The sequence below is a fragment of the Pan paniscus genome, chromosome 19, assembly GCF_029289425.2.
Source record: "Pan paniscus chromosome 19, NHGRI_mPanPan1-v2.0_pri, whole genome shotgun sequence".
Taxonomy (NCBI): Eukaryota; Metazoa; Chordata; class Mammalia; order Primates; family Hominidae; genus Pan; species Pan paniscus.
The window spans coordinates 31366764-31384825 of NC_073268.2; the positions used below are offsets into that span (position 1 = coordinate 31366764).

General features: G+C 46.6%; 1 protein-coding gene across 2 annotated transcripts in view; it reads left to right on the forward strand.

Annotated features, from left to right (window-relative positions):
- ASIC2 (acid sensing ion channel subunit 2) overlaps positions 1-18062 on the forward strand; it is a 1146249-nt gene that overhangs the window by 1058005 nt on the left and 70182 nt on the right. For both annotated transcript variants that reach the window (XM_063599139.1, XM_003818011.5), the window contains exon 3: positions 12457-12584. In XM_063599139.1, coding sequence (XP_063455209.1) covers positions 12457-12584 — 128 coding nt within the window. The remainder of the gene's footprint in view (positions 1-12456; positions 12585-18062) is intronic.

Here is an 18062-nt window from a genome sequence, read left to right on the forward strand (position 1 = left end):
GTAGGACTTGGGGGTAGGAAGAGGTGGAGCAGGAAACTGCTGGTTTTCATTAGAAGCCTTGCAATACCACTTGATTTTTAAATTATGTACATATATTGCTTTGATAAAAATAATAATTAAATTTAAAATCATCATAAATTTTTAGCATAGCTGGAAGGCCTGAGCAGCTATCACGGGTAGCACATTTCTTATCCCCCTTTACAAATGGGGCAGAACAAGCGTGGGTGGTGACGGTTGCTATGGTTTCTCTGACATCTCTGCTCCCAGGAAAACCTCTTGTCATGGTGCCAGGTCCTAAGGACCTCCCCAGAATGAGAGGAGCAGGCTCTGGCCTGAGTTCTGAGTGTCCAGGGCACAGGGACCTACAGCAGCCAGCTGAGATGTTAGGCTCACTCTCAGAGTGGGCCTCTGTGCTGGACACAGGGACTCCACAGGTGTCCGAGGACTCTAAAGAAATGATGCCATAAATCAGAAACACCACTGGAGGCAGGTATCCATTTAGCATGAGAAGCAGCCTGACTTTTTTCATTCTGGAAAGATGTGCGTAATTCACATGCTAAGTGTGATGCAGAAAATACGTGTGTTCTAGTTAAAACTCCCAGCTGGTGCAAGGGTCTGAGGAGAACAGCTAGGAAGCAGATGAGACAGCCCCAACCTCAGATCTCATGTCCCCAATTTAGTAAATCTCAACTGCATACCTACTGTGTGCCAGGCACCTCAGTGATACAGATGAAGGGCCCAGTCCAGGTTTTCGAAGTTTATAAGCTAGGGAATATCTGAAGGGCTCTTTTTAGATGGTAGATGGAAATTTATTGACCCAACAACTTTCATATAAAGTGTCCAAGGAGTGCCAAGCATTTGCAGTCTGTTTGGGGAATGTGTCAACTATTAAGTGTCACCAAGTGCTGTGATAGAAGATAGATTGAGAATCTAGAAGGAGATAGTCAGTTCCAGAAGGGAGGGGACAAGTGTATCTAAAGGAAGGCTTTAGAGAGAAGTTGACCTTTGGTTTTAGTCTCAGGCCTGTTTGCCAGGTTGCTGGGCAGCGTGTGGGAGTTAGAGGAAAATCTGAGGACCTGGAGAGCTGAGGTCCTGAGCAGAGGGAAGGAAATGAGGACCAGAGGCCAAGAACAGCCTAGAGTGTGCAAGGGCATCTGTATCTAAGGATGAGACCTGGGGTTGGAAAGATAGGTAGAGGCCAGATCACCAGGGGCCTATGTGTTCTGCAAAAATGTAGATATTCTCCTGGGAGTCCTGCTAAAGTGTAATCCTCTGACCAGCAGTATCAGCATCACCTGGGAGCTGGTTAGACGCATAGAGTCTCTGCCTCCCCCCACCCCCAAGTCTGTGTTGCAACAGGATCCTCCAGGAGATTCGTGTGCACATCCAACTGTAAGAAGCTCTGATCCAGACCACTGTTCCCCACCATTTGGAAGAATGAGGATATCTTCTTAACATCAAAATATTTCTCAGCCAGTATCCCACATGAAAGCTCTTGTGCTTTTTTAATTCATTGAGAGAATATTGTATAACAAAAAATTGCTATGAATCCAGTAATGCTTTGGATGATTTTGAATTCTGTAATCACATCACAATCTATATACATGAGCCACTCAGCAATCTGGTTGTACCTAACTTCCACCATCGGTGTGTGTAAACAGAATTTTTACAAATGGAATCTTAATCATCCACCAACTTTCCCTATAATTTTAGACAATTTCTGATGGCATTTCAAGGGTGATAATCTCCTGAACACCAGTTACCCACCCAGAATCATCAGCCTTCTTATCAAGTAATTTATAATCTCTGAGAGTGAATGCACTAGGAAAACTCATTATTTAAAGAATGCTTGAGATAAATCTTTTGGTAATGAGACTACCCCCAACTCCACACGCGGTGCTTTCACAAATATATGTTTTGCAAATATTCTGTTTAGCAGGAATGAAAGTGTAGCCACATTTCTCAGTTGCATAACCAAGACCTAACATTAACTACCTCCTTCCCCAACATGGACACATCACCCCACAGTGTATAAGGTGCTTTCCCACATTCCATCCACTGATCCTCATACACTCCTATGATGTAGACAGGGCAGTTCTAGTCATTTAACAGATTAACTCATTTTAAAATGCAGTAAGCGGCTGGGTGCGGTGGCTCATGACTATAATCCCAGCACTTTGGGAGGCTGAGGCAGGTGGATCACCAGAGGTCAGGAGATCGAGACCAGCCTGGCCAACATGGAGAAACCCCGTCTGCACTAAAAATAACAAAAATAACAACAACAACAAAAAAAAACCTAGCCGGGCATGGTGATGCATGCCTGTAATCCCAGCTACTCCGGCAGTTGATGCAGGAGAGTCGCTTGAACCTGAGAGGCAGAGGTTGCAGTGAGCCAAGATCACGCCATTGCACTCCAGCCTGGGCAACAGAGTGAGACTGCATCTAAATATATATATATTTTGTTTTTATATATTTTTTTTGTTTATATATATATTTTGTGTATATATATATTTTGTGTGTGTGTATATACATATATATATATATATACTGTAAGCAGAGACATTGAGTGACTTTCCCACAACCTCATGGCTAAGAAGTATTAGAATAGGATTTGAATCCAAATCTTCCGATTTGGTCCTCCTTGGTTTTTTCCACGCAGAGCTAGTGTTCCTTAAAAATGAAAAATGAAAAAGAAAAAAGATTGCTTTGGGTAACACTCGGATCAACAAAGTATAACATGTTTTTGCTGCAGGACGTCATAGCGTCTTTAAAATACTAGTGTGCTCCATGGCTTTGCAGGAGGGGCTGAAGTTTGCAGCCTTCGCCAAACTCTTGTGGACACTTGATAACATCTCCTGGATCACCAGCCATTGGTAAGAACACTGCTGCATCACGCTGCCACCCAGAACAGGCATAATTGCAGCCCATCCCACATGGGGACACAATGTTGATTTTTTTTTCTTCCTCCAGAAGCTTGCCTAGCTTCAAAATATCACCTGTGAGCAATCAAGCGTGAGCTTGCCCGTCTTTGTGCTGATTTCGGATCTCCTTAGCTAGAGATGCTGCCTTACAGTGCCTATCTGTCAGGGAAGGGTTGGAGAGGAAGGACAAGATACACATTGCCCAATTTTAGATAGGCAGCAATTTGTGGATTCTTTGTGCTGTCTTTAGAAAAATCAGCCTCTTCTGACTTGATGTGAGCTCTGAACAGCCACATCTATTTTTTTTTAATCTATTTTGCAGGAGATTAAAATGAGCTGCAGCGAGGTAAAGACATTTGCACATGGCCCTCAGCTCATAGAATTTTAGAGCTGAAAGTAACCTGAGAGATCAGCCCCTGCTTCATTTGAACAGAGGAAACTAAAGCTCAGAGGGGCAATTTAATGTGCCTGAGGTCACCCGGCAATTAAGTAGTGGGACTAAGAGTCAAACGCAGGTCTCTGTGATTTCAGAGCCCGTGTTTTTCTTGATGCACTTCTCTGCCTCTCTTCCCTGGCCTTGGGCTTTCCCTGGATTTCTCTGGTGTGAGCAGGGGAGCAGGGTCTAAAATGACACCTCTGGTTGACTTCAAACAGCATCAGCATGCCCTTTCCACCAGGATCTCAAGGCTGGGTCTGCGACTCTGGTCCCTGTTACTGTCGCTGTCCCACACTCACTGAGCTTCTAAGATGAAAGAACAAAGCCTGCTGAGCCTACTGCAAATTAAACTCTTCTTCCCCATCCTTCCCTGTCCAGCTTGGAACTTTATCAGCTTGTCATCTGGCACCAATGTGGCTTCTAGCCCACTAACAAAAGGCAGGGGAGGGTGAGGAATCTAGAGACCTGGATCCCAGCCACTGCCCACCTGCCACTTGCCATGGGGCCCTTGGCCACTGTCTTCTCTGTGAGCTTCCATTTTTTTCATCTGAAAGGTGAAAAGTTAGCTAAATCGTCAAGGGGTCTCCTGGCTCCAAAATTCTACGCAGCTGTGAGTCATTGGCCCCGGGTCTGTTCTTTACTTTCTGTGAGCTTTGGTTTCTTCATCTGAAAAATGAGCATGATGTAAAAAAATAAAATGAAATGTAATGAAATGGAGATATTGACACCTGCCTCAGGACAGCTGGGAGGAGCCAGCAGGATCAAGTCTGCGAAAACCCCGAAGCTTACCGTACATGTGCAAGATTGTCTTTCGCCATGACCCAGAGGGGATGCAAAGTTCAGCAGCTCAGGGTCCCAGCCTGCAAAGCCCCAAAGGACCCAAACCAATGAAGAATGTGGTCAGTGATGCTAGAAAGGCACAAAGTATTTGAGCGAGGCCACATGGCAGGGGGCAAAAAGCACAGGCCTCAGAGCCCAGCAGACAAGGGTTGGATTCTGGATCTGCTTTGTGTGGCTAGGGCCAGCTGACCTCTCCGAGCCTGTTTCCCTGTCTGTAAAATGGGGGCACCTACCTCTAAGGGTAACTGTGAGGTGTTAACGAAATGGTCAGCTGGCCTCTGACCTTGTCCCTGCCACTCTGGCCTCCTTGCTGTTCTTGAAGCGCCCCAGTGTACACCTGTCCCAGAGTCTTGGCACTTGCTGTTCCCTCCACCTGGAACACTTTCTCCCGGATCATCCCATGGCTCATTGCTCACTTCATTCTGGTTACTACACAAACACCCTCACCTTGAACAGGCCTTTCCTGACTCCCAACCAAGCGAGCCACACCTGCCCTGCCCTTCCTCTGCATCACTTCTCCTAGCACTTTCCATCCCCGGCCTGATGTCACACGTGTACCTGTTTGTTATCGTCCACCTCCCCCATCAGAACATGAGCTCCAGGAGGACAGAGACTTCACCATGCTGTTGGCTTCACTGTGCTGGATAGGGGTCTCCACAGGTGTCCGAGGACTCTGGAGAAATGATGCCATAAATCAGAAACACGCTTGGAGGCAGGTATCCATTTAGCAGCCAGAAGCAGCCTGACTTTTTTCATTCTGGGAAGATGTGCTTCATGCACATGCTAAGTGTGATGCAGAAAATAGACATGATTTAGTTAAAACTCCAAGCCAGTCAGGCAAGGGTCCAAGGCCGGTGGCACATGCTCACGGTAGGCATTCGATGCATAACTGTCCAGGGAGTGAGGGAACAAATGTGGACTGCTGTGAGGCTCCAGCTCTGGGTCTTGTCCTTAAGAGGGTCAGTTGTTCCTTTCTGTTTCTATGAACTCCAAAGCAACATCTCAGGAAATGCTTTAGGGAAATAAGAAGAAATAAGAAAAATGTTCCTGTATTTCAGAGAGAGTTTCTCTCTTTCTTGCTTTCTCTCTCTGGCACACCCGTACACTAGTACACATCTGCATGCACACACACACAGGCACACACACACTTTATAGTCTCCTAGGGAATGCAGAGCAGTGTCACAGCAGCTGCTTGACAGTGGTAGCCAGAGATGCCACTGCCGAGTATGAGTGGCCCAGCTGCTGATGGGCCAAGCCCCTCCCCATGCCTGGGTGACACAGGGACACTCCAGGCCCATTTGTCTGATCATAGGTAGCAGTGAGGCCCAAAGGATGGGCCTTAATGAACAGGTCCCCAGGGATTAAGCCACATGATTAAATAAGAAGCAGAGACCAGAAAGATATCAGCCACCCAAGACAAGAATGCCAACCACGGCCCTTCAGGGGATGGTCCAGGCAGACTTTGCTGCCCCTGCCCAGCCCCCATGCACTCGTCAGCCTCTGGCCTGAAGTCCCTACACAGCTGCCCACTCACTGGGCTGCAGCAGGGGTTCTGAGCTGGCTCAGCAGGTTTCATGTGAACCCAGCTTGGCCACAAACTCCCTGTGAGATCCACACAGATCCACCTGCCTTTCAGCACCTCGATGGCACATCTGTAAAACAAGGAGGGTGGGATCCTGTGTCTCAGAGGTGAGTTGTGCACATTTGTTCACTTTGCCAAGCATTTTTGAGTTCCTACTGCATGCCAGGCACTGTGATTATAAACATAAATGAACATTGACCCTGTCCCCAAGAGATCTCTCAGTCTTAACAGAGAGGGAGTTGGGATCAAGTGTGAACATGGTAAGTACTAGACATTGGGGCACCGAATGGAGGGAAAATGTCGAGGAGGTGGTGAGTGCAAAGGTGGGTAGAGGGTAACCAAATGGAAGATGAGAGGAGGGGCCAGTCTACATGGAGGGACTAGCATGAGCAAAGAGGAACATAAAACAGCAACTGATCCCCTTGGATCTTGTAAAAAGCCAGAAATACTGAATTCATGATGATGATGGTGATGATGACACTGCAAATTGTTGAGTTATTAAGCTAAACTCTGTGCTAAGAACTTTCCATGCAATGGCTCATTTAAGCCTCACAACAGCTCTATGAAGAACAATCCATTTTTATGTTCATACCCATTTTAAAAATGAGAAAAGTTAGGCTCCAAGAGATTAAATAACTTGCTATAGTTCACAGAACTGAACTAGACTTCAACTTGCCTGATCCCGCAGCCCCAAGTATTTAATCAATTTGTCTAGGCTCTCTCTGGTTCTGATGCTCCAGGTACAAGAGGTCTGCATTTCTGCCTCTCGCAGAAAGTCCGACTCACTTGTCTGGGAAACAGGCACTCTATCTCTGGGGAGATCCTTAAAGAGGTGTGGAGTAGAAGGGGCGGAGCTAGGACTAGGGGACAAAATCTATAAGCAGGCAGTTTTCAACCAAAATAAGGGTGAACTTTCAAAACCATGGGCTGCCCCTGCAGGGAGTGAGGTCTCCATCCCTATGCACTTGCTCAAACCCAATGGCCGTCCTTCCCTTTGTGGTACCACAGAGGGGACTCCTGCTGTCTATCAGAAGTTAAGTGAGAGCCCATGGGAGATCCACCAGTCAGGACCCAAGCAGGGAAATCAACAGCACCCTCGAATTGAATACTAAAAGGAGAAATTAATCAAAGACTGTTAACAAAGGCATGAGCAAGGCTTGGGAAAGCAATACAGGAGGGTGCAGCATCCTGGTACTTGTAGCAGGGAGAGCCGTTACCACCCCTCGGAAAAAAGGAAAGAAGCTGGTGTCAAAACCCAGAGAGAGACACTATGAAGAGCTCTCCCTCCAGCCCCCAACCCGGAGCTGTGGCCTTCCAAAGTGACGTGCAGCTAACCCACAGTGACCCAGCAAATGGAGTTGAGAGACTGGACACCCCAGCTTGACTGTCCTCTCTCCCTCCAGTTTCCTACCTGGCCCACCATTAACTGATCCCAAGCCAGAGGGCACCAGAGTCCATCAAGACAGTCTCTGCAAGTCAAACCTGTAGCACAGAGAGCAGGGTGGAGAAGCACTGGGAAGGGGGTGCAAACAGAAGCTATCCCATACCCACACAAGGCCCTTGCTGCACTGTGAGATGCCCCTTATATGGCTGGCCATTGTCCCACCCTCTCCTCTGAAGCTATCTGGGGAGCTAGGGTTCCCCCACTCAGCCACTGTTATAAAGTCATTTTTGTCCAAAGCAAGATTGCTTTGTATCAGCACGTTCACTCTCTGAGCTCTGAAAACTCCCCCTAGCTATTCAGATAAACTTTTCTTCCTGCTTCTCTCCAGTGTTTATTTCCTTGGCATGTTTTCTGTAATTTGCCAAGATGAAAGATTTTAGCTTCTTTTATCGTGATGCACTTTCCCTGCCCCGTTATGCATTCTGCCTATTGCTCCTGCCTCCTCCTACAGGGCTCCCATATCCTTTCTGCATATTCAGAAAATGCACCTCCCTCCCTGGCCAGGTAGATCTCACCTTGTGCCACCTATGGCCAAGCTCTTGGAAAATGCTGGGAGACTGTGGCTTCTGCAGGCTGAACTCCATCTTACCACACTTCTCTTGGTTCAGCATTATCTTTCATGTTACGCTGTCTGGGTTTCAGCTTGGTACCAATTAACAAGAACTCCCATGTACATACTGTCTACATACTGTGTATGTAGTAGCTTTCCCTTTCTCTCTGCACTCTCTCTCTCTCTCTCTCTCTCTTTCTGTCCTTGAATCCTGGTGTTCATGATGTGTAAACAAATCATTCACTGTCCAGAGACCTACACTCTTTGAAGGAGCTTAGCGTTGAATCAGTTGCCAATAAGACAAATATGAGGATGTGAACAATTCTGTCCAGCACCAGTTTGAGGTGCTACTATCAGGGCGGTCACGCAGGGCCCACAATCAGAAGGGCCACTCACTTGGTTTAATGCTCTTGAGATTGCTGTCTTGAAATTCTTTTATTTTTTAATAACAATGCTTACTTTTATAAATTTTTAACAACATTTTTTAACAAGGGGTCCTGCATTTTCATTTGGCACTGGGACCCACAAACTATGAGTGCAGTCCCAGTTATTGTTACTGTTATTGTTGCTGTGTTGTTGTTGTGTGTGCAGCCCCACCTGCATGCCAGCAGGTGAGCCCTCCTGAATTATGCGGTGCTGGTGTTTACCAGTGTCCTCCAGAACCTAGGCAGACTCACAGCTGACCAGATACAGCAGGGAACAGCAGACATAAGCAAGGGATACTTCCTCACTCATTTGTTCCATTCAACAAACATTTATTGAGCCCTGCTTTGTGCCAGCTACTGTGCTAGGGACATTAGGGGTGATTACAAAGAAAAAGATATCCCATGCCCTCAGCCCCCATTCAGAACTCCAGAGCTATGAATTAAGGCATCTGCTCACACTAAATAAACCACACTCCTGGTGGAGTAGAAAGAGTGCCACATTAGAACTCAGGAGACCTGGCTTCTAGCCCCTGCTCTGCTCTTGACTTGCTGTCTGACCTTGGGCAAGTCACTTCCCTTCCCTGGACTAGATCACTGCCCAAATGTAGATGACCTCAGACCTATATCAGAATTTCTGGAAATGCAGATTCCTGCTCTCCACTCCAGAGTGACTGAATCAGAATTTCTGGGAGTGGATCCCAGGAAGCATCACCCAAGCCATCTAGGAGATTTTAACTTGCATTCTAGCTTGGGAACCTCCAAAGTGGATGGTGTGAAGTTGCCTTGGCTCTAAGAGTCTACATTTGGTAACTTCAGCTCTCAAGTTGGGTCTTCAACTCAACACTGTGCCAGGCCCAGGAAAGGGAAGAGAGTGAGGGCAGGGACTGCAGGGAGCTGCTCTTCACTACCAACCTGGAAAGCAATCTTTAAAAGGAAGCCAAGGGCAATTCTGGTAAGAAATAGAAAGAAATGCATCTGTAAATGTACAAATAGGGCTTTGGGGAAAGCAGGGTAGAGGATCTGGAACTCTGGTCGTGGTTTGACCATGAAGACACACTGATCTGCTGCTCGGAACCCTGCCCAAACTACCCAGGACTCCAGACAAGGGCGTCTCCAGAGCACCTGCTTAGGAAGGCAAGATGGCGGAGTTCTTGTCACCCCCTCAGCTCTGGGAGGGCTGTAGTCTGCTCATAGCTGGATATTCTAGAACTGTGCTATCCAGCAATGTTTCCACTAGCCACATGGGGCTATTTAAACTTAAGTTTTAATTAATTAACATTAAATAAAATGAAAAATTCAGTTCCTCAGTCACACAAGCCACCTAAAATGAAAAATTCAGTTCCTCAGTCACACAAGCCACCTTTCATAACTGGCGCCTACCATGTTGGGCAGCACAGGGAATAGCACGTTCCCATCTTTGCAGAAAGTTCCACTGGTCTGCAGTGCTCTAAAGAGAGCAGAAACCTTACCTATCACCTGCTCCCACTCATGTCCATCCAGCCACTGGATGTTTTTAAAAACTGAGGCTACTTTAGGATTTTACTCTCGGCTGCAGCTACTGCTGCTTTCAGAATAAGCTAGCACCTCTTCCAAATCCGAACCCAGTTCAATTAGCCTTGGGCGGTTCTCACTAAGAGAGGCACACCAGGCCTGTCTGTTTTGCTCATTACTCATGGCATTTCTGACAGGAAGCCTTCATTTCTCATTTCTCCTGTAAACCACAGGTCCTCTCCTTTGAGCCTGTCTTACTGGCTGTAAGATTTCTTAAGCTTGGTTGTATAGCAGGCACACACGGCTTCAGCTAGCTCTCGAAAACAAGTTCTGGCATCTCTCCTGTTCCCTCCCACGGCTCACTGAAGGAGCCTTCAGTTCCTCCCAGCAGGGGCATCCCTGTCATCCCAACAGCCCTCCACACTCACCCTTCTTCCCCATCTGAGTCTGTTTCTCAGGCTCCACACTCTCTCCTCAACCCCCGTCTTGGACAGACTTTTGAAAACACAGCCACTGAAAGATGACTATTCAACCCCCTCATTCCATCCAGTCCTCCCTTTCCTGAAGTCCTCCTCCCAGATCTAAAAACCTTCCTTGAGGCTCCACCTGAGGGCCAGACCCTGGGTTAGGTGATGGAGCCCTGGACTGAATAAGATATGGTCTCCTCTCTTGAGGAATTCACCATCAATAGGAGAGATTGACACAAAGCCACAGGCTTCCAGGAGCATATGGATAGGAGTTTGGACAGGGTAATGCTGTACAGAAACCACAGAACAATGACTGTACTGGAGGGAAGTGGGATGTGTTTGTAGATTGCCTAGATTCTCTCCCACTCCATGAACCATATCCAAAAGGATTCCTGGCTGAGGGTCTCCTTGTCTAAATGATGAAAGCCCTGCCTACCCTTCCCTGGGGTCCTGTCTGCCTGCTAGCCCTTTCTTTCCACGTAGCCCCTGGCCTTGGAATTCTTGCCCTGCTCCAGACCCCTGCACCTACCTCAGTCAATAGCCCCCACACTTTCCATGGGTCATGCCTTTCCTGTGGCTGGACCCAGCCCTTCCTTCCCAGCCACTCTCTTCTGTGCCAGCTTTAGTTTGTCCCCAAACCCTCCCCAAGCCACAGCCTGAGTGCTGACATGTCCTCCCCCTCTCCATCCCTGACCCCCAACCCCATCATTATCTTCTCTCCTTCCTGCATTTATCCATTCTCTCTCCATTTTTTTCTTTGAGAACATTCCTTGATTTGGACTCCTCCAGTTTGGCCTTGTCCATTCATAAATGATTGAGGCTTGACCCATAAATCTCCCATTTATTCATTCATTAGGCATCTCCTGAGTGCCTGGTGTATGCCTAGCCATGTGCAGGACCTTTGAGATCCAGAGAGACAGCCCAGAACTTGGCCTCAGGATACTCCAGCCTGCTGGAGGAAACAGTTAAAGCCTCATCACGATGTGCTATGGCAGGGGCTCCAGCAGGCAGATGTGGAAGATACAACGGAGCAAGAGAAAGAGTTGCTTTGGGTGGGGATGGAGAGCTGAATCTTCAGTGACAAGTGGGAAGATGGTCAGGTGGACAAGGTAGAAAGACATTCTGGGCAGAAGGAGATGCATTTGTGCAGAGTGGGTACCAGTGATGCCCAATCCAGGCAGCCCTGCATGGTGCCTTGAGGCAGAGGCTACTCAGAACAAGGCTAGGGAAGGGGTGGGTAAGGAGCCTGGGGTCCTTAGAAACATGAGAGGGAGTTATACAGTTTACATTTGGAGAGCTCATTCTGTAGACTGTTTGGAGAAGATAAGACAGAGAGGGGGATCTGGTAAAGGCTTATACAGTCCCATAAGTTCATTTTCCACTGATTGTGAGCACTAAACATTTAGGATGATGGCTCTGTACCACCCCCAACCTCCCACTGCCAAGGGCCATTTCTTCTGCCAAAGGAAAAAAGGAGGGAAGTTTCTCCTCTACTTGGCCATTGCAGCCCCAAGGGGCAAACACCTTGGCATACAAGAAAGCCCTGCATTTTTATTTCCACTGCTGCATCATGTTTTCCTCCTCCTGATATCCTCACCTTCAGTTCATGACCCGGAAGAAAAGTTAGTCAATAAAATAAAGGAGTTTGACTTATGTTATAATCTCATTCTATAGATTTGGCAACTGAGGCAAGGAGTTGACCTGGCAAACTGACCTGAATTTGTTCCCATTGCTGCTGCAAGAGATTACCACAAATTTAGTGGCTGAAAACAACACAAATTCGTTATCTTAAAATTCTGGAGGTCAGAAGTCCAAAATGGATTTCCCTAGGCTCAATAAAATCAAGGTTGTTGGCAGTGCTGTGTTCCTTTTGGCAGCTCTAGGGGAAAATTCATTCCCCCGCCTTTTCCTGCTTCTAGAAGCTACCTGCATCCCTGGGCTCATGGCTCCTTCCTCTGTCTTCAAAGCTAGAAGCATAGCATTTTTCCATTCTCTCTCTGACCTTGATCCTCCTGCCTCCCTTTCATAGGAACCTCCGTGATTACATTGGGTCCTACTTGCATAATTTAGGATAGTCTCTCCGTCTCAAGAACTTTAACTCAATCACACCTGCAATGTCCCTTTTGCCATGTAAGGCAACCTAGTCACAGTTTCTGGAGGTGGGGACGTGGACAGCTTTGGGGGCCATTATTCTGCTTATCACAGGGTCTTTTCAGCATCCCTTTGAGCTTTTCAATCCCAGGACTCCATGAGCATCTGTTGTTACTGACCCGTGGCTCTGTCCATCTTTGTTCTTTCAGAGGAAACGACATTTGAAGCAGGAGTGAAAGTTCAGATCCACAGTCAGTCTGAGCCACCTTTCATCCAAGAGCTGGGCTTTGGGGTGGCTCCAGGGTTCCAGACCTTTGTGGCCACACAGGAGCAGAGGGTAAGTTCCCTGGGCTCCCAGGATTGATGGTCCTCAGCCTCCCCCGACCCCCTGCAGAGGCACAAGGAGGAGAAATGGAATTCCCACTCGGTCAAGGGATTTACTGTGAAACTAGAGAAAGATGTTGGCTAACCTTCGTCACCAGTTCTTCTGTACCACCTGTTGGTCCCTAAAATTGGGCATGAAGGAAACCCAGCTCATTTTTCTTTTCACCAAACTGGTTGGGTTTTTTCTTTTCCAGACCATTCTGTTACAGTTGATTTTTTGTACAAGTTAATCTAAAAAAAAAAATTTTTTTTTTTTTTGGCCAGGGGATGCTAAGGAAAACTGCTAACCAGGGCTTGATATGTTTCATCACTTGCGTTAATACAATTCAAAGCAGCCTACAAAAAGAAAAGGGGTGGAGGCATCCCTCTCCCATCACAGAGTTTAAGTGGAGCGAGCCCTTGTTACATGGGCTCCTGCCTGCTCTCTTTGATATAGCGCTGGGGAGGGGACCTCAGCTGGCCAGCTGGGACTGCTGCATCAATTCTGTCTGTGGGTGGAGGGAGGATGGGCACAGCCTCACGTCTGAAGCAAGTCTTACATCTCAAAAGGGAGACCTTCGCAAACTCTCAGTAGGGAGGCAGTCTCAAAGCAGGACTGTGGAGAGACACGGACTCCGTTTCTTTCTCTTATCTCCTGAATACTTGTTGCCTGGTTTTCCTAGAATAAAAGCTGGAGAGACAGTGACTGGGAGGGAATCCTAAACCAGATCATCTAAGACAAGTTTCTGGGGAAGACCTTAGGCATAGCTAAGTCAGTGAGTAGTGAAGGCACCCGCTCTGGGGTGTGGGAAAGGGAGACTCAGGGAGAACCACGACGGAGGAGAAAGGAAAGATACATGCACGTAATGGATGAGCTCAGCTTGCTTTTAAAATTCGGCTCAAATGTCATCTTTCATCTGGTACTGATCACAGCTGTTTAGCCATTTTATAAAATGATATTCTGCATTAAAAACTGGTTGTAGGGCCGGGCACGGTGGTTCACGCCTGTAATCCCAGCACTTTGGGAGGCCAAGGCAGGAGAATTCCCTGAGCCCAGAAATTCAAGACCAGCCTGGGCAACATTATGAGACCTTATCTCTACCAAAAAAAAAAAAAATTAGGCTTGGTAGTGCATGCCTGTGATCCCAGCTACTTGGGCGGTTGGAGGTAGGAGGATCACTTGAGCTGACTGAGCTGAGATTGCACCACTGCCCTCAAGCTTAGGAGACAGAGCTAGACCCTGTCTCAAAAAAAACATAAAAAACAAAAAAACAAAAAAAAACACTGGTTGTAAATCTATACGTGAGCTATATTGTTTTTTACTCTCTGGGAAAGTGTTGATGGCATAGGCCTCACAAACTGTGCCCTGTACACAATGCCTGGGCAGTTAATGAAGGCCAAGGTCAACCTTCACTGAAGCACATAGGGAATGGGATTGCAGCTTTGATGCAGGAGCAGGAGGTGCTGGAAGGTTAGCCTGGCCTCTATGGGATCCGAGAGACTGAGACAAGTGATGCAAGCAGAAAAGGGAATATCCAAGGGTATGCAAGGTAGAAACCAAATGGTGCAACCAGGAAAATATATCCTTGAGGACAAAGGAGGGCATGAGGATGGCAGGGGCAAAGTTCAAGGCTAAGGATTTGAGAGTCAAGAAGAGTGAGAACAAGGATTATCCAGTAAAAACATGCAGATGGACAGGCAGCCTGGGTGAGCTGAGAGCCTGAGCTACTAGCCTAGGTGAGCTCCTCATTACTGTCAAAAGTAAACAAAGCTGGACATGGGTTGACATGGTGAGGGCAGATTTTAATCAATTATTTACTTTTGCAGTAGGGAAGAGGGTGCAGCATGAACTGAACTCAACCCCAATTCGTAGAGAGGGCCTGGGTGTTTCAAAGAGAGAATGAGGGAGTGGGCAGAGGCAACAGCAAGGGCTTGAGCAGCAGAGTCAGAGAAGTAAAAAAATCATAAAAAACAGGAAGGGGCTTGGGTGCTGGTCCCTGTGAAAAGCATCTGGGTTTGCTAACTGGTGCTTATTGAAGTTAGTTAGGCTCCTACCCTCCCACAGAGACGGGGAGACAGGGGCCCTATATTCAGGTGTTGGCTGGAGCAAACAGTAAATTCTCTTGGCAGCCTCAAGTTTTCTCAGGCAGGCACTTTAAGAGGGGATAGAGGTATTCTAGGGATATGACCCTGAGCTGTTAGAAACTATGATAGTGTTTGTTCAAGTCTTCATAGGCCAACTAAGGGTGAGGCTTAGAAGAGAAGAGGGCTCAGAAGAGCCTGGCTAGAGTTTGGTCAAGGAGAGAAAATCGGTCAGCACTCCCTTCTGTTGTATGAGTAAACCCACATCCCTTCAAAGAACCAGGAACAGGTTAGACTCATCAATATGTGTATAAATTCTGTGACTTTCTAAAAGTAAATTGTTAATTAGTTGTCCGTGGCAAATCTGACTTTGTGGCTTGTTGAATGTACCTACCCCTACTATGATGAATTACTTACTTGTGTTGACATCTCTTTGCTATCTACATTGTTATTAGCAGCAGAATAAGTGAACAACATTCCTTGGAATCCAGTGTGTAACTTCTCCCCACCGCTAGTAAAGGGTGGAGAGGAGGAAGTTCTCTGTAGGCTGCTATTTTTCATCAGCCTGAGAGATGTGCTTTTTCCTGCCCTAGCCCTGGCTGATCTTCCATTAGTAAGATGGAAGAAATTTCTGGGCTGGGTGGGAAGTCGGAGCTATGACTTCTAGGAAGTCTTAAGTTTCTCTTTCCCTTCCCAATATGAAACAGAAGGACTCCCTGTGGTGAGTCGGATGAGGAAATAGAACATATTCCCAGCTTCGGAGGGCAAATTTGCTGTTAGCTTTGAAGTGTATTCTCAGAAAATCAGCCCCATTCATGTCTGTATTTTCATGATTATTATAACTAATAAGATATTTGTTAAACATTTTACAGTCTTCAAAGCATTTCCGCATCATCTCATTTCATCATTTCATTTATATTAATAGAGAAATACAAAAACACTTCCCAGAGCTAAATCTAATAATACATTATATTTACATGTATATAAAAGAGCATATTCATAGGAAATAAGACTTGAAGGAAATCAGCCAAAATACCCACACTGGGGGAATTATGAATGATTTATTTTCTTCTGTGGGCTTTCCGTCTCTTTCATGTTGTGGCTTTGTTCTATTTATTCATACAGCAAATATTTGCTGAATACCTACTATGAGTGAAGTGGTAGAGATACAGCGGTAAACAAAAGAGACGCAGTGTCTGCCCTCACAGAGCCTGTAGATTAGTGGTTTCTTTAACAAAGGCAAAAATAATGTTAAGCCAAGTATATTTTGAGGATTTAGCCCCAGCTGTATGCTCTCATTCTGTGAGTATGCAAATCTATCCAGTTGATCCTGGTCCTCAAACACTTCATTTCATTGATTGTTAAGAGGCATATTTGTGTTCACATTTTAACATTTCTGAAATAAGGATTCATTTTACAATCAATTAAGTCTTAAAATTACAATAAGCAGTGTTTGTTATTCTTTCTTGGTGATACATAAAATCATGGTGCATCTTATAGTATATGGTATATCCATAAAATGTGGCAGCTACATTGCTGTCAATCCAAGATTCTGCTGCTTTGGCTCAAAGTTTAAGGAAACTTTGCAGGAAGGCCATGGGGACAAGTCGTAGGAAGTAGAAAGCCCTTTCCTGGAAGGTTGGTGTGAATCATGCTAGGAAAATTGACTCCAGAGTAAGAGCCCTAAGAGGAACTACTGACTTAAAGAAGTCCTACCATGAATCTTTGTATAAATGGGAAAGTCTTTTTGCGTGGTGAAAATTATCTCACCCATGCATAATTACACACACACCACGCCTTTCCAAATGTTTTAAATTTTATTTTATTGTCCTAAAGAATATACTCTTGGGCTACAACCCAGTCCAAAGATTGCTTTCTTAACCTGCATTTGCCCTAAAAACAAATAAGTCAAGGTATGCCTTGGCTGCCTTCCTAGACAACCTTAAGAAGTGCCCTGGTTAACTCAGTTGCTGTAAAAGCCTCTGCACAATCCCAGGACCACCACAGACAGGCAGTGGGATAATATGCTGGAAGCAGAAATAGAACCCTGGGAGGGGTAGAAGAATAACAACAGTTCCTATCAATGGAGCACATGCTACCTGCCAGGCATTATGCTGTAGGGACACTTGAGGCACATTATCTCATTTAATCTCCCACAACAACCCTGCAAGGGGGGTACTGATATCTCCACTTTGCAGATGACAAAACTGCATGGTTAAGTAACTTGTTCAAGGTTGCATAGCTAGGGGAGAAGCAGGGTTGGGCTTCAAGCCCGAATCTACCAGGTTCCCGCACCCATGCTCTTTCTGCTCTGCCACACTGCACAGTTGTAACTCAGGAAGACTCTCTGGAGAGAGCACACAGGGAGCTAATCCAGGGAGGGACTGGCTGGCAGGCTGGTCTTTTCCTACCATAAGCCCAAAGAAATAAGGCTACTCAGTACTGTGGAGAACAAATCAGCCTAGGAGTCCAGAGTCCTGGATTCTAGTCCTGCTGTGTCATGGGACTTTGGATAGGTCACTGACCTCTCTGGGCCTCAGTTTTTCCATCTGTAAAATGAGAAGATTCCATGAGATGACTTCAAATGACCTCTAGCATTCACCACCTGGGAGTCCCTGCCCCTGCTCACTCAAGGACACAAGGATCACCAGGAAGTTTGGCTGACAGCAGTTCTGCACCCACTCCCTGCTCTGCCAGCTGGCATGGGATGCTTATAAGGTAAATTATGACAAGGATGTGAGATAAACCCTCTCCCCAGCTCTGGGAGGCAGAATCTGGGCTCCTGCTAGTGAGAAGCGGGAGCTGGGGTGGAGTAGCCTAAAACTCTAGGAGAGAGGCTCTGGCCACCCTCCTTGGTAGTACCCCTTCCTCAACCCACATCCACAGTGGTCACAGCACTACCCAACATAACACCCTTACATTCCAGGGCTTTCTGTAACTTACAAAAATCTAAACCCCTTAGAATGGCTCTGGAGTCCCTGCCTAGCCTGGCCACGGCTCACCTCTCCAACCTCCTCATCTGCCTGTGGTTGACTAGGATGGACCCTACATCCCAATGATGCAGAACCATCCACCAAACACCCCATGCTCTTTGATGGCAGCCTCTGTGCATCTGCTCCCTCTGTTCCATCTGCCCTTCCTTGTTTCATCTACCTGGCAAAGGCCTATTCACACCTCCAGATACCACCCAAAGGTCATGGCCTTTAAGAAGATTTTGCTGTCTTATCCTGCCACCTTCCTAGGAATAGTTAGCTGCTCCATACAATACTTTGTACATTCATTTATTCCCTCAGCAAATATTCCCTGAGCACTGAATGTGCTGGAAAAATTAAGATAAGCAAGACCTGGCCCCTGTCTTGGAGCATTCACA